Source organism: Schistocerca piceifrons, chromosome 8 (genome assembly GCF_021461385.2).
Source record: "Schistocerca piceifrons isolate TAMUIC-IGC-003096 chromosome 8, iqSchPice1.1, whole genome shotgun sequence".
NCBI classification, from domain to species: Eukaryota; Metazoa; Arthropoda; class Insecta; order Orthoptera; family Acrididae; genus Schistocerca; species Schistocerca piceifrons.
Genome location: NC_060145.1, coordinates 261665895 through 261686905, shown reverse-complemented (window position 1 = coordinate 261686905; position 21011 = coordinate 261665895). Strand labels below are relative to the sequence as shown.

General features: G+C 41.4%; 1 protein-coding gene across 1 annotated transcript in view; it reads left to right on the top strand.

Annotated features, from left to right (window-relative positions):
• LOC124712254 overlaps positions 1 to 13650 on the top strand; it is a 149319-nt gene extending 135669 nt beyond the window's left edge. Inside the window, exons 3-6 of the mRNA XM_047242549.1 lie at positions 1022 to 1162; positions 8706 to 8786; positions 11524 to 11773; positions 13478 to 13650. Coding sequence (XP_047098505.1) covers positions 1022 to 1162; positions 8706 to 8786; positions 11524 to 11772 — 471 coding nt within the window. The 3' untranslated portion in view covers position 11773; positions 13478 to 13650. The remainder of the gene's footprint in view (positions 1 to 1021; positions 1163 to 8705; positions 8787 to 11523; positions 11774 to 13477) is intronic.
• Positions 13651 to 21011: the final 7361 nt, after the last annotated feature.

Genomic DNA, 21011 nt, shown 5'->3' with positions numbered 1-21011 from the left:
AAAGTCATCACTTATGACGAGATTTGGTGTTATCGGTACGAACCCACTAGAAAACAAAACACGTAACTCCACATGAGAAGTCAACGCTTTGGCAACATAACCGACGTTCAAGACAACGAGATGCGCGAGTTTAACAACACCCCAAAGAAGAACTTTTTTGACAGCTTCGCATGGTTGTATGAACGTTCTGCGAGTTGTATCCAAGGTGAGGCGGGCACTATGTGGAACTCCTGAAGCATTAAAACCAGCATCTTAACGTTTCTGTTTTTGTTGATCCATGATGATGATGGTGATGATTATGATGATGATGGTTTGGTTGTGGGGCGCTCAACTGTGTAGTCATCAGAGCCTGTACAAAGCACAAAATTTTTACACAGTCCAATTTTTTACACAGTCCAAATTTTTTACACAGTCCAAATTTTTACACAGTCCAAATTTTTACACAGTCCAAATTTTTACACAGTCCAATTTTTTACACAGTCCAATTTTTTACACAGTCCAATTTTTTACACAGTCCAATTTTTTACACAGTCCAATTTTTTACACAGTCCAATCTAGCCATTGTCACGAATGATGATGATGAAATGATGAGGACAACACAAACATCCAGTCCCCAGGCAGAGAAAATCCCCAAACCAGCCGGGAATTTATTGATCCAGTCTCCAAATTTTTTGGACTGTCGGGGGTACATGCAGATACAAGGTGTGGAACATTAACATTGTGGCCGAAATCAATTGGCACAGCATGACGTGTAACATCTGTCCAATTGATACACCCAATAAAAGAACGATGACTTTACTTTGTGCAAGTAGTGGACACTAATTAGAAGAAACTACTCAGAGACAGGCAGTACAGATGTCTCGTTTACAGGAGAACTGTGAATTGGTAGCAGCCCGGCTGTGTACGTGTGCGGCAGCGGAGGTGGAGGCGTCGTTCGCGGCCGACTGACGCAAACGCGTGCTCCTCGGACTGGTGCACACCACGGGGGCAGGCGAGCTTCCGCAGACTGGCCGGTAATTAGGCTCTTCTTAATTGGGCGCGGGAGCGTGAACGTCGAGCAGTATATAACGCCGCCGCCGCCGTGTGTCGGCCACTCCGCTCCTCCGACTCCTCCCAGGACACCGAGCCGCCAGCAACACACCACTCCTCCAACATGCAGCAGGTACGCATGCGCACTCTCAACTCTCTTGTGTCTACGACTCTTCTGTAAGTTCTCTCTGTCTGAATACATGCCGTACAGTTAGCTCTGACATCGTAATATCACTTCAACTTGTACACTTGCGAACTTTGGAAGATCAGTTAAAAAGTAGCGGACCAAGCTTAGCGCCTTGTGGTAGAAGCACATTTCACTTCTTTCAACTTTTACACATGGAATCTCCGGAAGGATATAATCACTTGCCGTTAAAAAGTAGCGGAACAAGCATAGTGCCTTGTGGAAAAACCATATTTATTTAAAAAATCAGCCTTTCGTCTGCTAATCATCTTCAGTATGGTTTTAACGTCATCAGAGTAATGTCTGCACCTCATTCTACTTCACGTTGTATCGTCAAATACCATTTATTACAGCACTCAAGCAGAATTTTCGTTCATTATATTTCTACACCACCTTTAAAGATGATTTTGGCACTTTGAATCTGACTTCTAGCAATGTGTTCTATCATCTTTTAACCTGTATTATGCAATTAAACATTAGATTGATGGGAGTCTGAAAACTGAATCTCGTGGTTTTCTTACCCAACTAAGCCCAGATCATTTCAAGGATTAAGTCCTTTAACACGTTTCATTTATCTTCCTCTGTAGATGCCATAAAATTTGTCTGAACATCCCTGTTACATATATAGCTGTTAGCAACGCCTCTTCCAGTGTGCGGTGCAACTTCTTTTCAAAGCGTAGTAATACTATAATTGACCCTGTTGGTATTTTGTAACTGAGTTTTCTCGAAAAATGTATTGCCAGATGTTATTTACTACTACCAGACGGTTTTCAGAAATGAGAACAAGTTTATACAATATTTTTTCACTAATCTGTTCTTTCAACACAAAGTTTATCAAGACTAGCCGATGAATCTTTCTTAACTGTGATTTGATATCAAAATTAGACAGTTTGTTGTATAAGGACTGAAAACACCATATAGTAATGAAGATTTTCAATTTAAACATTAATAAGAAATAGTGTTATTAGCCCTGGCTTACATTTTAAGTTTTTCTGCTGGATTCACTTTTGTATAACCCATAATTTACAGGATCTAATACGTCACATAAAAGCTTAATCTGATCCATTATGACCCGTTTATTACTTAATTCCAATTACGTTTATTTTTGTAACGAAGAATGCCAGATGCTAATGTTAATTATATGAAATAGCTTTGATCTAACAATGTTGGCGTTATTTCTAAGTGCTGCTGTACTCAAATTTTCTGTTGCAACACTACTAGAATTGCAGTGAACAGTTGCTGGCGTTACGTGACAATCTAACGTCCTCTACAGCAGAGTCCACCTCCGTAGCTTAGTGGTCAGTGCGGGGGATCCAGTTTCGATCCCCAGTATTTTTCCAGGGTTGGAGGACTGATAGGGGTTGCGCTTAGTCTCGTGAGGCCAACTCAGCAGCTACTCGACAGATTAGTAGCGGTTGTAAGGTCAAGAAAGCCAACGACCGGGAGAGGGGAGTGATGATCGCATGACAGTCCATACAGCATGATGCCATTGGCAGAGGATGGCACGGGGGTCGGTCGGACACGATCGACCCGTCTAGGACTAGAAGGTGGAACTTTGTTTTTTTATTTTACAGCCAAGGATACGTCTCCGTTCTACTTGACATCAGGGTTCGTGGCACGATAATGAATCTAGATCTTCCACGCTGAGAGTATGTTGATTAGATGGTGGCAGAGTAAGCCGATTTTGAGAGCAAATATGTCACTGGGAGTTACGTTTCTTCCCCACTAATTTCACTTGTAGTACAGGATTGTGGGTTTCCTGGTTGTTACTGTTCTTGGTGTGTTACGTCACTGCTCTTGCACGAGACAAAAGTTTCCGCGCCGCGGGTGAAAGGCGTCCGTTCGAATCCCGGTGAATGGCGAGAATTTGAAGGGCACTGGGCGAGACCTTCACTTATGACAAACCTCGCATGTTGTATATGGTGTGAGTTACTGAGGGTGGAGTGGGAGAGGGCGCATATCGACAGCGAATGCCGCAGAAGAGTACGAAGTGACAGGATGAGGTTGTTACAGACGGAATAGTTCCAGAGGGAATGAAAAGTTGACTGAATGGAAAGCCCAGATATTCCGACAATCTCTCTAATTCATTTAGGGATATTACGAAAATGTGAATCTAGCTGTCCCACGGGATTTGCACCCAGCGTCTATCGTATAGGAATCTATTGTCTTAACCACCTCGCCACCACTCCGGACACCATGAAATAGAATCATAGTATTGATGGACTGACTTTTTACGAGTGTAAAAATGCGTGTCATATAAATTAAGATCCTGGAGGAACCATGACTGGACGAAAAGATCCATAATATTATCCAGAAGACTTTACAACACCAGATCGCGAGTAAAGTTGTGAAGCCAAGGTGAGACTAAGACAGAGATATGGTCTCTCCCCTCTCCTCTTTAATTGTGCAATGGAAAAAGTAATAAGAGTGGCGAAAAAAGCTAGACAGGAACTTCCAAATGGCAACTCTCTGGGGCACAAGCGGGTTCTCTCGTATTTGTCGACGACCTACCTAGTTCAGTAGAAACTTCAGTGTATCAACTCGTTGTTCTCAGACAACAAGCAGCAAAGGTAGCGCTAAATGTGTCGCTTGAAAAAAACACAGTGCGTCACGAACATCAGTGATTCTCCTTGTACACTGCACTTGGAGCAGGAATAAATCAAGAAAATCAAAAGGTTTTAATAGCTAGGAGAATGGATGGTACCCAGTCCTTTTCCAAAAAATAGCGTTACCAACTGGAGTAAATATGTTGGAACTGCCTTACCATGTGAACAATAGCACCTATAGCAAAAAGTGTCTCCCGTAAGACAAAGAAAACGTTACAAAGTAGTTAACCACCCTGAAGCCTCGTACTCTTCAGAGTGGCTAGTACCGCCAGCAAAAGTATCGTACACATGTGTGAAATCCGGGAGAGGAAGATACTGGGATCAGTCAAGAATGGTAACGTATTTAAAAGGCGACCAAACCAAGAACTCTACAGACACTGTGAAAAAATAAAATCAGAGATGTCTGGCCTTGTATGGAGATACACAAAATGCATCCCGGCGGTTTGACCAGCCAGAGTCTCGCATGTTAGCGAAAGAGAAAGATCACCTCACGACGGTTGATGGAACTGAGAGGTACAGACTGATACTGGACATCTCTCAGGAGAAAACTTAAGCAAAATGAGGTTCCAGGACAAACCACAAAGAAAGGAGACCGGTGCCCTCTGGAAAAAGAAAAGTAAGGAACAACACAGCCACTCCTGGGCAAATATCAAAACCTACTCGAAAAACAATAGTTGAATGTCGTGGTCCTTAGCCTACACAAAACAAGGAAGGAAGGTGGGTTACGCTTTATCGTCCAGTGGAAGCCGTCATTAGAGGCGAATCTCAAGCTGGAATTGAAGAAGAAGGATGAAGGAAACTGGCCGTATCTTTTCCAAAGCAATAGTCCCCGTATTTGCGTTAAGCGTTTTTAAGGGAACATAAATCATGATAAGACGGTGATTTGAATCCCGCTCCTTCCGAATGTGAGACTACTTTCTTAATAACAGAGGCACCATTCTCTCTACGTAGAGGAAATAAAATTACGAAAGTATTTCTCACCCCGTCTTCAAGATTCATAAAGGAAAAACTCTTTGGTTCCCATTTTCTTCCAGTATGGAGCAGAGCCGTCGTAACTTCTGCTTTTCTATATCTCACACGCACGAGTAGTTTACGATGCTTAGAACTGCTTCCCTTTGACTTGTCCTTCCATGCAAGAATATTCTTAGTTCGAGCCCGCAGGGATATCCATTGAAAGCAAGAGAAAACTAAAGCCGTTATGTTTTGAGAAGACATAACCTACTGTATGGTTCAATAATAATGGAATCCTCTTGGTTTATGTATTCTGGAGAAAAAATAATCCCCCATTTGGATTTTCGCGTTTAGACTTCTCAGGTGGATGTTGTCATCGGAAAAAATAAATCTGATGCTATAGGCTTCGGAGCGTGGAATGTTATATCCCTCAGTCGAATGGGTAGGTCCAAGAAATTAAAAAGACTAATGGATAGATTGAAGTTAGTGTAACCATGTTAAAAAGGATGTCGGTTGCCATAGTTATGCAGAGGTGACGACGCTTGCGAATGGTATACCAATGTGGAGAGCTGCATCAAATATATATGATCGTTGTAACGCCGTAATGTGCATTACTGTTGTCTTCAGTCCGAAGACTGGTTTGATGCTGCTCTCCACATTAGTATACCATTCGCAAGCGTCATAACCTCTGCATAACTATGGCAACCGACAAATTCACAATATCTGGACACAGCTCATTTCAGTATTTTCATGGCACCTTTCTTTAAGAATCGTTTGTGACAATAAATAATTCGGAATCGACTGATTCGAAATAGAGGTCATAATTTATGCACGATCGGCTCGAACTTTGCTGCGGATGAAGACAAGTGGCTGAAACGAGTAAAAGTCTTATCCAATCGTTACTGTTCTTTATGTTGTAAATCACTCTGAACATTTCATATATGTATGTTCCTATTTACCTGCACAAGACTGTGGCGTTTTACTAGGGATTTCCTTGTAGGTATCACTATTTTGACCTGAATCGCTGGCATATTGCACTGGTCGCTTGGCTGGTTGCGTTCTCACTTTACCGTACTCATTATAATGCACATTTATTTTCCACCTTTTGCCGACAGTTTCCCTCCATTATTTCCGCAAATGTGTGTTTTCTCGTGGGAAACCATGCGCGACATATAAGTAGCAGTCCTCACTTGGTTGGGATTTCCGTGTGCTTTCCCTCAGGGTGGCACAAAGCGGAACGCGTGCTTCTCGCTCTTCTGCTTTCTAGCTTGCTTGGAAGTGTCTACACGGAACAAAATTTCAACTTTTGTCCTATTACATTACAGTGGGCAGAGATAAAAGGATTTAATTTAGAAACCAATAATTTTATTTCTTTTTTGTAACTCAACCAGTTATCATTATTTGATAGTAAAAACTGTCAGGATTTCACAGTTTGTCGTATCTTCAGAGCTTACGAGAAGAAATACCGATTTGCCCTTTACACATTGATTGACGGAGCCAAAACTATGAAAAAGAAAATGCTCCCAGAGGCTATCCGCATCATGTCATTAAAAAATGGTTGAAAATTTGAATATTATCGTTCTTCAAGCACAGAACAGAGTAGTCTGCTCATACGCCAACGGCGAAATAATTCATTATCATTCAGTCCTCTGCTTGTGGACTTCGAAACATGCTCGAAGTTTCAGTCCGCGATCGTTGCATTCACACTGGCAGTTCGCTCTTCATTAGATGCACTTTTATTAATATACCCGTAGTAACGTAACTTAATAAAGTTATATAGGGCTTACAGACCACATGAACGTTTTTTATACTGGGACTAGTTTACAAATGAATTTCCGGATAGTGGAAGGGCTTGTAATAATACATCTACACGATGCACTTCTGTTTCTCGTACTTCCAGTAAGCTGCCAGTCAAAACGTAAGAGCCGGCCGCGGTGGCCGAACGGTTCTAGGCGCTTCAGTCCTGAACAGCACAACTGCTACGGTCGCAGGTTCGAATCCTGCCTCAGACTTGGATGTGTGTGGTGTCCTTAGGTTCGTTAGGTTTACGTAGTTCTAAGTTCTAGGGGACTGATGACCTCAGATGTTAAGTACCATAGTGCTCAGAGCCATTTGAACCAAATGTACCAAAAAACAATGGGCTGACTGCATTATGTAGCTACCGTACCCGAGAATGGAAAGAAATATAGGCATGAAGTGCGTTCTGTTTCAGATACGTCTCGCGGCTAACATTTGTAGAATCTATGACATGTAATTTCATGTTGATCTCTCTCAGAGTGAAAACTGATGGCCGTTCCGTTACGTCTACGGCTTTTACTTGGGTCTGATACCCACAGCTTGTAAGTGACACGTATCTGGCATGAGTCTTTTCATGTCAAGCAAGAGTGAGTGACTGACCAAATGAAGTAACAAGAACGTCAGTTATGAAGTTAACAGTCAATGCAGTGTTACACCGTGATTTCATACAAATAAATGACCTTTCTGCTGCCATTTTCCCATGTGACTTTGTTCATTTTACTGTCTTGGGTAATCAGTAAGAATAAAACTCGACAAAATACAATAGCTATCAATAGTCGAAGTTTGCTAGTAACACGCAGTGGTTTACTGGACATGTTTCAACTAAGATGTTACATGTCTCGTCTTCCTTCGACATCAGAATCCGCTCATCCCGCAATTTCTGCCGTTAAACGTAGGATACGAACCACTATGGATTTTTATAATACGCATCACTGCCAGAAAGGAACACGAAAGACGAAGGACTTAACCTTTACACATTTGTAGTTAACATTGCGGATCACAGACCTAATTGATCAGCAATCAGAAAAAAAATATTTCTGTTTGAACAACACTTCCTTAACAGCGACATACTAAGATGTGTGGAATTTTGTGGGATTTATTTTCGATAAGTGTCCAGCAGAACCGGGAAAAGCGAGTAATAAATAACAGATCTCCACGTCTCAAAACACTATTCACAGTCCAGAGGTTCCTTTATTCAGTGACTTGTTCTGTGACCACGTAATTCAAGCACATATTGTCATTAGCAAGACTAGAAAATAAACTAAATTTGACTGACCCCTTATGTTTATATTTTTACTACCAGTTCCTCTTATGACTGGTAGGATCTAAAGTACGTTTTAATTAATACGTCGTTATAATAAGTCTTCGACAAGCGAATCTCATCTAGGATCCAGTTGTTCTCCATCGTAATCCTGGACTTTCAACTTCATAAGTGGAAATTAGATCTAGTACAACCTTAAACGATTTCTGGACTGAACGCTATTTTAAAAATATAACACGTTTCAATTGCAAATTGTTCCTCCCTAATACTGTAACGGTTTTTTTTTAAAGTTGTGTTAAATATTACGGCACTCTGAGAAAGAATACACAAGGAGCTGGTACATTTAGAATGCCATTCGTTAAACAGCGCGAAGCAATTCCCCATCACCAATCTGTTCGTGCTACGCGATACAATATTCAGAAGTAAAACTGTTGTTCGGGTCTTTCATGGGAGTTACAATGGAAAATATTACTCCCGAACAAAATAGCCGACGGAAAAATATAATAGTTTCCCAATTAATTATTTGAAGCCTTTCACATAATACTAAAACATTAAACGTCTTGGTTTCCTATATTTGATTGAAAGTAAACAACTAAACCTTTCACTACACGAACCAGACCGGAAACCACATAGCAAACTTTTAATCTCTTAGTGAATCATAAACTAAAACTCAGGTAAGAAATGAATTCGTCGCATATTACAATATTTCCAGCATCAGGTGTTGACATTCCAATATGTTCGCCTCCAGAGGCAACGATCCTAAACGCTTGGCTGTTGTTACGGTGTTAAGCAAACGGGAAAATTACCTTATACCGTAGCACAATTCCCCTCTGCCTCCTTGTATTGCTCGACACTGAAACACTGACTTTGTTTACAGACCAGCGTAGTTCTCGCAGTCGCCGTAGGACTGCTGGTGGCGCAAGCGTTGGCTGGAGACATCGGCTATGCAGGATACGACGTAAGTATGAGACAGTGCACCGAATAACGTATGCAACACTGATCGCCTGTTGCGTAGGCCTATTACTTTTCCTACTGTTTCTGGAAGAAATGGTTGCGTTGTAACAAAGAAACTTGCTACGGAATGAGCATAACACTGAAATGCACTGCACTTTCTTTTTCAATGTGTTACGTAGCAGATAGTTTCATAATTTTATGTTACAGTAACAAATTTTAATTTATTCACAAGATTTGTTGGTACTAGTCATGTGATCAGTTTGTTCATCACATTAGAGGAACACCGTAGATAAATCTAACAGTGCTGCTTGTTTTTCTTGTGGACGCTTTATAAAAAAAGAACAAACAACCGTAAAGTATCGAGCACAGTGTTTCAGACCATGAAGAAGCATGGACGCCATGAAGAAATAATGGCGTCGTATGTACAAACATACGTGACTGAAAAGTCAGTGTTTGTTTAACGAACCTTTTTTCTTGAACATAATGTGTTTACCAGCATAAACTTCTCCTCTCGCTAGAATTTACATCAGATTTTAATTTCCACCGAAGGCTTTCAAGCCGGCCAGTGTGGCTGAGCGGTTCTAGGCGCTTCAGTCTGGAGCCGCGCGACCGCTACGGTCGCAGGTTCGAATCCTGCCTCGGGCATGGATGTGTGTGATGTCCTTAGGTTAGTTAGGTTTAAGTAGTTCTAAGTTCTAGAGGACTGATGACCTCAGATGTTAAGTCCCATAGTGCTCAGAGCCATTTTTTGGAAGGCTTTCAAAACGGACATTTCTCTAGCTGAGAAAAATAAAAGTTTATTTCGATTATAAACTCTTCATTTGAACTTCATTTCCCCCACAGATTCGCAAGTTTACCATGCATACATATGAGAGAAAGTATTGTCCCAACGGAAAAGACTCTATTTCTTTGGCAATTCGAGTAATTTTTCACCAGTTCCTAATGGAACCTATATGCCCCAGCCATGCAGCAGCGCTGCTCAGTCGCTGCTGGAATACTGGTTATTCTTCATGTTTTAAAGTTCCTTGTTAACACATATCGATAACGCAAATATCGTACTAGTCTAATCTGGGGGGGGCCGCTGTATTGAATAGGCAAGTAACGTTTCGCTTTAAAAATAAATTTGTTTGTAACGCAAAACGAACCGATGATTACCATTGACACTGAGCACCGCATGAGATGTGAAGAGCAATACTTGTTTGGGTTGACTCCAGCTAGACAATGCAAAAACAAATTGACAAATGAACATGCGCCTGACGACTCTTAGGAGGTACACAATGTAGAAGATGTCTTGTTCCAGTAATTTGTTCCTTTCTTCCTACCTCTGAAGGAAACGATATTATGTGATGAGGTGCCAGATACAAGGTTTGGGAGATGGATGAGTGCTTACTTGAGACATCCAGTAGCCAGGTGTAACATTTGGTTCAGATTAAACCAACATGCTTTGTGTGGAATGATGCACCACACGTATCTACATCTACATGGATACTCTGCAAATCACATTCAAGTGCCTGGCAGAGGGTTCATCGAACCACCTTCACAATTCTCTATTATTCCAGTCTCGTATAGCGCGCAGGAAGAATGAACACCTATATCTTTCCGTACGACCTCTGATTTCCCTTATTTTATCTTGGTGATCGTTCCTCCCTATGTAAGTCGGTGTAAATAAAATATTTTCGCATTCGGAGGAGAAAATTGGTGATCGAAATTTCGTGAGAAGATTCCGTCACACGAAAAACGCCTTTCTTTTAATGATGTCCATCCCAAATCCTGTATCATTTCTGTGACACTCTCTCCCATGTTTCGCGATAATACAAAACGTGCTGCCTTTCTTTGAACTTTTGCGATGTACTCAGTCCAGTCCTATCTGGTAAGGATCGCACACCGCGCAACAGTATTCTAAAAGTGGACGGACAAGCGTAGTGTAGGCAGTCTCCTTAGTAGGTCTGCTACATTTTCTAAGTGTCCTGCCAATAAAACGCAGTGTTTGGGTAGTCTTCCCCACAACATTTTCTGTGTGTTCCTTCCAATTTAAATTGTTCGTAATTGTAATAGCTAGGTATTTAGTTGAATTTACGGCTTTTAGATTAGACTGATTTATCGTGCAACCGAAGTTTAATGAGCACTCATGTGGATGACCTCACACTTTTCGTTATTTAAGGTCAACTGCCACTTTTCGCACCATTCCGATATTTCTTCTAAATCGTTTTGCAGTTAGTTTTGATCTTCTGATGACTTTATTAGTCGATAAACGACAGCGTCATCTGCAAACAACCGAAGACGTCTGCTCAGATTGTCTCCTAAATCGTTTATATAGATAAGGAACAGCAATGGGGCTCTAACACTACCTTAGGGAACGCCAGAAACCACTTCTGTTTTACTCGATGACTTTCCGTCAATGACAACGAACTGTGACCTCTCTGACAGGAAATCACAGATCCAGTCACATAACTGAGGCGATATTACATAAGCACGCAATTTCACTGCGAGCCGCTTGTGTGTACAGTGTCAAAAGCCTTCTGGAAATCCAGAAATGCGGAATCGATCTGAAATCCCTTGCCAATAGCACTCAGCACTTCATGTGAATAAAGAGCTAGTTGTGTTTCACAGGAACGATGTTTTCTAAACAGGAACAGCATACTTGACTGTAGATAAGCACTTTTCTACCTACCAGTTACGCCTGTATGCGGTAACTGTGCGAAGTAGTGAGTGGTAGCTAACAGTGTGTGACTTTCCAGCAGGGCGGCTACGGTGGCTACAACGCGCCTAAGGACTACCAGTTCGAGTACGGCGTGACGGACCCGCACTCTGGCGACGTGAAGGAGCAGCGCGAAGTGAGCAAAGGGGGCGAAGTGGTGGGCACCTACAGCCTGGTCGAACCTGACGGCACGCTCAGGACCGTCCACTACACCGCCGACCCCTACAACGGCTTCAAGGCCGTCGTGGAGCGAGCGGGCGAGACCACCTACCACGGACACGGACCCCACTAAGGTAAACTGCCGCCGAAGTTCTCAATGCTCACAGTCTCTGATCACTGGCCCACTTGCTTGCCTGTCAAGCTCCAATTTTGTATCTAGATTGGTCAGCAAGTGACGGATTAGATTTAGATTCTGTGGCATTGCTGGAGAAAAACTGCCCAAAAGACACTCTCAGGAAAGTCTTCAAATCTATTAAAGGCTCCACTGAAGGGAGGAAGAAAGATTAGGCTTGGACGTCTTTTCGACAGTGAAATCTTTGGAGCCAAAGCTCAGACTGGGTAATGATGGCGATGGAAATGCACTGTGTCTTTTCAAAGGAACCATCCTGACATTTACCTTAAGTGATTTTGGGAAACCATGGAAAAACTAAATCTAGATGGATGGACTGGGGTTTGAGGCACTGCTTCAGCAGAATAAACGGAGATCTGGAGCTACAACAATGTAGCTTCAATTTTCTAGTAGTTCACAATATCTGAGACATCATTCCTGCTGTCTATATCACCGCCAGGTACTGCCCAGACTGTGCGAAAGTTGCCTTCCCCCTACTAGATCAGGTGAGACTTTTTCCCAGTGACGTTTCTTTTTAAATAGGATTTGACATTTAATCACAAGTCGTGGTACAGTGTAGTACACACTCGGTTGTAGAAGAATATGGGAAGAAAGAAACCTGGATCCTGTTAAAGAAACTATCTTATTATCCAACTGAGGTGATTCATGAAGAAAGGAAGACTAGAGTTTAATATTCCGTCGACGATGCGGTCGTTGGAGGCAGAACACAACCTTGGAGTGGGGAAGGATGGGGAAGGAAATTGGCTTTGTCCTTTTCGAAGGAATTTTACTGCCACTTTGCTGAAGAAATTTAAGGAAACCATGGAAATTGTAAATCTGAATTTGACTCCCGTTTCTTCCGAGTACAAACTCGGTGGCTTACGAACTTCTCTCAGTCGAGTGATTCACTAAAACATAGGGGTAACCATTTCCCTATCGAAAACGAATCCAATATTTAAGTCACTGGATTAACATTGTCGATTCCAAAGGGTATCGCTAAGGATCAACTGATGAACAGTTAAAAATTGATAACAAGGCTTCGAATGTTGTTCCAAAAATATAATTTTGATGATATAATAGGAACTAGTCTAATGCACAGTTTGTGTAGCATTTTCGCCGTTGGATATTTCTAATACCCAGCACTATATCATAGCTCAGCCAGACAGTATATTGACAAATGGTTCATTCTAGAACTAAATACTGACTTTTGAGGCGTTTTAATGTAGCTTTAGTTTCTTTATGATCTGCATAGGAAAAGGTCAACTGCACTAGCGTAATATAAATCTTCACAAACATTTGGCGAAGATACATGTCTAGTCAATAAAAGGCATTGAATATAAATACTATTCGTAGACAGTATAGTGATGAGGCAACGTCAAACTCTCAAGCAGATAATTGCATATATGGAAGTTCTTGCAATCTTGACCTTGAGAGTTTGTTGCGAGAAATTGTGCAAGACTGTAAACAGACTCAAATATTAGTACACAAATAAAAACTAAGTGCCAGCAGTAAGCTATATGCTAATGAAAAAGCCCTCTGAATTAGGATACACAGTTAAGTGTCTTGTATTAGATGCCAATCAGTAACGTATAACGATAAAATGCTATATGAACCTCATCTAATAGTGTGCATCTGATGCAGGAACATGACCTATAGTTTGTGTTTGCAGGGAGCTGCTCAACAACTGACTGGCATCATACCACCACCCACCGCCTCAACAGTACATCACAACATCACAGCAGCGTCCACAAACATCAAAACTCTCTGTAACATCACTTTCTTGAGCGGAACCTGTGTTGCTACTAACACCTATGCCTGAATAAATTTTTCTCAGCAAAAAAACTGAATTGTTTCTCTTCATCCTTTGTTAAAATTTTTTGGCATTTAATCATTACGAGACAGATCCAGAAACGAAATAAAAAGCTAAACTAACCAAAGGAATACTGCTGCTTATGTATTTATACTTCGGAAATGTGATAGTCTTACAGCAGTTCGTCGAAATAATATTACAGTGACAGATCGTCATTAGTCGGCAGTGAAACAAGGGTAAACGCATCCACATCATCAAAATGTATAACAAATATACAGAAACAAGTAACTGTGAACGTATACACTATGTGATCAAACGTATCCGGACACCTGGGTGAAAATGACTTACAAGTTCGTGGCGCACTCCATCGGTAATGCTGGAATTCAGTATGGTGTTGGCCCATCCTAGGCTTGATGACAGCTTCCACTCTCGCAGGCATACTTTCAATCAGGTGCTGGAAGGTTTCTTGGCGAATGGCAGCCCATTCTTCACGGAGTGCTGCACTGAGGAAAGGTATCGATGTCGGTCGGTGAGGCCTGGCACGAAGTCGACGTTCTGAAACATACCAAATGTGTTCTACAGGATTCAGGTCAGGACTCTGTGCAGGACAGTCCATTACAGGGATGTTATTGTCGTGCAACCACTCCATCATAAGCCGTGCATTATGAACGAGTGCTAGATCGTGTTGAAAGATGCAGTCGTTATCCACGAATTGCTCTTCAACAGTGGGAAGCAAGAAGGTGCTTAAAACGTCAATGTTGGCCTGTCGCTGTGATAGTGCCACGCAAAACAACAAGGAGTGCAAGCCCCCTCCATGAAAAACACAACCACACCATAACACCACCGCCTCCGAATTTTACTGTTGGCACTACACACGCTGGCAGATGACATTCACCGGGCATTCGCCATACCCACATCTGCCATCGGATCGCCAGATTGTGTACCGTGATTCGTCACTCCACACAAAGTTTTCCCGCTGTTCAGTCGTCCAATGTTTACGCTCCTTACACCAAGCGAGGCGTCGTTTGGCATTTACCGGAGTGACGTGTGGCTTATGAGCAGCCGCTCGACCATGAAATCCAAGTTTTCTCATCTGCCACCTAACTCTCATAGTACTTGCAGTGGATCCTGATGCAGTTTGGAATTTTATCTGATGGTCTGGATAGATGTCTACCAATTACACATCATGACCCTCTTCAACTGTCGGCGGTCTTCAAATGGGTCTGAGCACTATGGGACTTCACTTCAGAGGTCGTCAGTCCCCTACAACTTAGAACTACTTAAACCTAACTAACCTAAGGACATCACACACATCCATGCCCGAGGCAGGATTCGAACCTGCGACCGTGGCGGTCACGCGGTTCCAGACTGAAGCGCCTAGAACCGCTCGGCCACCAAGGCTGGCGTCGGCGGTCTCTGTCAGTCAACAGACGAGGTCGGCCTGTACGCTTTTGTGCTGTACGTGTCCCTTCACGTTTTCACTTCACTATCACATCGGAAACAATCAACCTAGAGATATTTAGGAGTGTATAAATCTCACGTACAGACGTATGACACGAGTGACACCCAATCACCTGACCACGTTCGAAGTCCACGAGTTCCGTGGAGCGCCCCGTTCTGCTCTTTCACGATGTCTAATGACTACTGAGGTCACTGATATGGGGTACCTGGCAGTAGGTGGTAGCACAATGCACCTAATATGAAAAACGAATGTTTTTCGGGGTGTCCGGATTTTTTCATCATATAGTGTATTTAGCGCCACAGAAAATTTCTGTCAAATCAAGAAGCTGAACTAGTATTTGGAACAGCACAAGGTACGATTTGTACTACATCCCAAGCACATTGACTAACCAAAATTATGAAGAGACGTAAGAGAAAATACAGTTTTGCCGAGATCGTTAAGTTCACTAAATTTTAAAGATATCCATCGAAAAGTCATTTCCCAATGATGATAGACGAAAAATGTGTGACTTATCATGGACACGGCAACATGATTTAAAAATTTCCGTTCTATACAAAAACTAGCCATTACGTGTATAATTACAAACAAAAATGTAAGATACACGATTACAATAAAATATAACAAAACCATATATGATAAGAAAAATAAAAGGAAAGCTATCTGGAATACTGCGAAAGCAGAAAAAGGAGAAAGTCAGCGAAAATATAGTTACATTGAAGTTGATCTGGGTGGCCAGTATACACATTGTTTAGCCAAAAATGTAAATTAACTATGTTCCAGTATTGAAACGGTGTTACAGCATAGTTTTCAAAAAGCGATTATAAAGTGTATTACACTCAGAAAGTAAAAAAAAACGGAGTTGTAAGTGAAGTGCTTTACTTACGGCTCAAAAGCACCCAAAAGAATAGTCAGCGTCATCTTTACCAGCTATTTCTTCCTTGTTGACCTTACTTCTTTGGTGGTGAACTCGGCTGCGCGCTATACCTCAGCAGGTCTCCACTTGTCTAACAGTTTCAACCTTTGTACAATACGACAGCTTGGGGTGATGTTAAGATGGGCTATAACTCTTATTCTCCCAATGTTTCCATCATTAAATGTTAATACAGTCTCAGTAACTTCCCGTTTGAGTATATTCAAACCTACAAACACATTTTTGGCACTCCAGACAATATTATTAAAAGACTCATTGGGATTCTGTGTCCGCCCATGCAGACACTTTCGGAGGAGGTGTGGGTGAATTAGGTTCCTTTAAATTCGTTTGATTCCTTCCATAACAGATTGAGAAATAGAGTTCTTGTGTTCAAAATACACTTCTGAAACTTCAGCTTTTTTGAAATGTACACCATGATTCAGGTCACGGAGGGCAAAGTGAATGTATCAGTTTTCTGTTAGTCGAGACTCTGTGAAATTATGAGGCCAAGACCGCGTTCTTCAGACTTTCTGAATTATTTACGTCACTCCTGATGGCCATTTCATAATAGTGCTGAAGCTGCAGTCGACCCGTCTGTGGCTTTCCACCTGACAACGTGGTAGTGTGGAGAGTTTGTTTTAATTTTCTGAGGAGTGTGCCCATCCTCTTTTGCACATGTCCAACACATTCCAGTTTCTTTATCATCGCATTTTCATATGGATTTGTTTCAACTAAACACTTACGTGCTCTGGAGTCGTATATACAGAGGTGCATGATCGAAATTCGGTAGTTATGGAGATACGCAAGTAATATAATAAAATTAAAAATAAAATACCTCTAAACGTTATACGCAGATAAGTAATATACCACTTTGTACAAGAAAGAGTGAAGAATATTGTTGCAATTGTTTTGTAGACTGTCTAAAATTTTGATTTTTTTCCCCTGCAGACTCTCCTAGCAAGATCTCCAAAGTTAGCAATGTTTTACTGAAGGTCGAAATTCAGCGCAGACTGCAATGCAAACTGTTTTGAGTAGTTTACACAAAGAAACTCAGTCTCGAAATCTGGCAAAAGATGAAAAGAGGTTCTGGTCGTTATGTAAAGTATACCTGCAAAAAAATAAAACCAGTACTTTCACTATGTGACAGCAAAGGTAAAGTGCCACTAAAGTGAAGTTACGTGCTGAACACGATATTTCGAAATACAATCACTAAAGAAGATGCACTAAATATTCCAGTACTGGAATCAAGAACAGCTTCCAACATGAGAAACTTAGAAGTAGATATCCTTGGTGCTTCGAAACAACTTAAATACTTAAGGAGGCGTCCTGCAGTCCAGATTCTATACCAAATAGTTTACTTTCAGAGTATGCTGATATTAATAGCTCCATACTAGGCAATCACATACAATTGCTTGCTCTGCAAGAGACCCGTACTTTAGGTTCTAAGGTTGCACAAGTCACTCCAAACACAAGGAGGGTGTAGTAGACCCATATCACTGACGTCGATTTGCAATACTGTGTTTGAACATTATGAAGCGGCAATGGATGCGTGGTATCTGTAATTCCTAACATGTCCAAAAGAACAGACACCGCCCATTGGTATAACTGATTCACCCTAATGGGCACTGAATCCATTACTTTCAGTGTGGATGCACAATTAAGTTGGACCTCTAGCGGGAATCTCAAAGTAGCAGGCATAGAGGACATGGACGGGGTCTGAGAATAGATGGCGATGGGTTTCAGTGTGGGGCGTGCTGAGATAGTCCACGCAAGTGCGTTAACACAGTGTCCGGATGGCGCAGTGGTTAACCAATTGTCTAGTAGGCAGGAGATCCCGGGTTTGAATCCCAGTCCGGCACACATTTCGACTCGTCGCTGCTGATATCGCATAAAGTCCCGATGCAGCTGATATCGATAGTCCCTTCCCTTTCCTTCCTCCACCCTCCACCTTCAATTTACGTAATATGAATTACCTCGACGAAAACAATCTATGTGCGCATAGCACGGGTTCACGAAACATCGTTCCTGTGAAACACAATTATCTCCTTATTCAAGCGAAGTAATAAGTGCTATCAAGATATTAAAAGAACAAAAAACTGTTTTTTATTATTATTCCGACAGATGACTGTAGGATTTAGTAAAAAATTCAGAACGTTGTCTTTTATGTGTTATTGATTAAATATCTTTTTATTTAGTTTATGCCCAGATAATTATTCGGTGATGTCATGAGTTCAGAATAATTTTCGAAGAGCTCACAAAAATACAGAGAACTGCAAGACGTCGCTGCGTTATTGTCGGAAGATCTCGTCAGTCAGCTGCAACTGCGCTAAGTAATATTTGGTCGCCTGAAAACTTGATCTTTGGTTTAGTTTTACACTTAAAATCCTCGGAGGCTGTACAAGTGCAATTACATCACTTATATGACTCATGGATGCCCTAGCTGGAGACTTAGATTTTCACAGTGATAACAAAGGGTTACTAAGTCTCTCGATGAGTTGCTCGCGGTAGCAGATTCGCCGGGAAACATCTAGAAATCAATGCCAGAAAATCCTATGGCACTATTCAATCGGCACAACCTCATATAAGTCACTTTTGCATAAATAAAAATATTATATACCTTGAAATTCAGAAATTATATTCTCTTGAAAGCAATACACTCGGCAGAAGAAATGAAGGAACATTGATCGAGAACTTATTTGTACGTGGAAATGCTTGAAATTACCACCAGCAGTGATAGTGACGGAAAACAGAATACACGTTTCACAAAACTGATTGCGATACCTATATGCGTCCGCACTAGCTGAATCTCCGGACCAAATTAACCAAAATCAATCCGTTACGCTGTTTCGAAATTTTTCTCCAAGAAGAAGCGCTACAGTCGCAGAGTGTTTAGCGCGCTCTCGCAGTTAATAAAAACATTTCATGCTACGTTTGATAACGTAATTAAACTATTGGAACTCTCATTTAATTCCTATTTTGGTGGAATCTTGAACCCTAAATAAAGAGTTTACACAAATACTATAAAGTTTTAGAATACTGCCGACAGGGGAACTCAAGTTATTTCATATTTATAGATTTCGTCACAAGCGGCTTCTAATCAAACTATTTGCTTATGGACTATCGTCTCAGTTATGCGACTGGATTCGTCATTTCCTGTCAGAAATCTCACAGTTCGCAGTAACCGACGGAAACCCATCGAGAAAAACGAAAGCGTTATCTGACATTCCTCAACTCCGTACTCTGCTATTCCTAATCTACGAGGGTTGGAACTTAATTAGTGGCAACTATTTATTCACAACCGATAGAAAAGAGTTACATGTTTGCACCTGTTATTGTCCTTCAAAGTAGTCACCAGCGTTGTGTAGAACTCGTTGCCAGCGATGTGGAAGGCGTAGTATACCGTTACCAGAGCCTGTTCTGTTGATGGTGCGAATGGAGCGGTCTACTGCCTGTTGAGTCTCTGGAACAGTTCTGAAGCGAATGCCACGAAGTGATTCCTTCATCTTCGGAATAAATAGTTGCCACTATTTAAGTTCCAACCTTCGTATATAAAGGATTTAAGAGAAAATCTGGGCCACCCTCTTAGACTGTTTGCTGATGATTAGAACATTTACGGCAAATTAGTATCAACCTAAGAATAATATTATGCAATAAATATCAAGCCCTACTGTTGAGGAAGCCTTGTACTGGTGGTAAGTTATGGCGTAAAGACTCACCTGGAGACAACATAGTTCCTTTCTGTTGGCTGAAACAGGCAGGTACTTAATCGGTAGCAAGGAATCTTTTGGCTCGGTGATTACTGCAGTCAAGAGGCGATGGACAAAGTGAGCGGTAGTGTATGAGACAACTTTAGATAACTGTTAAGAAATACTGTATTATTAGAGTCGAGAGCGACTGTCTTAAGAAGTATTATATTATTATAAGCATCAACGCATTTGTGTGACAGTGAGTTACACGAGTGATAGATTGTGCAATTCTTCATGTAATCATTTCGTGTGTTGACGGTGCTGTGGCAAGACTTACCGCCCGTAGTAAAACAAGGCACCCCTTATATTACAATGACGTGTCCTATACTGCAAAGTAGCTCCTCAGTTTCCTACAGGCTTGACTAGCAACGCCCCAACATATGTGAAGAACCAGCCAGGTGCTGTCTTCTGCATTGAACAGGGCATAGAAATTTATCATCTTAGGAAGACGCCAGGTGAGAATATAATCACTGCTAGGTGTACCTGATGTACACCTACAGCTACTAGCATTCACATGTATGGTTCAATCTGTATATTGAGCAAGCAGTAAAGGAAACAAAAGAAAAATTAGGAGTAGGTATTAAAATTCATGGAGACGAAATAAAAACTTTGAGGTTCGCCGATGACACTGTAATTCTGTCAGAGACAGCAAAGGACTTGGAAGAGCAGTTGAATGGAATGGACAGTGTCTTGAAAGGAGGATATAAGATGAACATCAACAAAAGCAAAACAAGGATAATGGAATGGGTGATGCTGAGGGAATTAGATTAGGAAATGAGGCACTTAAAGTAGTAAAGGAGTTTTGCTATTTGGGGAGCAAAATAACTGATGATGGTCGAAGTAGAGAGGATATAAAATGTAGACTGGCAATGGCAAGGAAAGCGTTTCTGAAGAAGAGAAATTTGTTAACATCCAGTATTGATTTAAGTGTCAGGAAGTCATTTCTGAAAGTATTCGTATGGAGTGTAGCCATGTATGGAAGTGAAACATGGACGATAAATAGTTTGGACAAGAAGAGAATAGAAGCTTTCGAAATGTGGTGCTACAGAAGAATGCTGAAGATTAGATGGGTAGATCACATAACTAATGAGGAAGTATTGAATAGGATTGGGGAGAAGAGAAGTTTGTGGCACAACTTGACCAGAAGAAGGGATCAGTTGGTAGGACATGTTCTGAGGCATCAAGGGATCACCAATTTAGTATTGGAGGGCAGCGTGGAGGGTAAAAATCGTAGAGGGAGACCAAGAGATGAATACACTAAGCAGATTCAGAAGG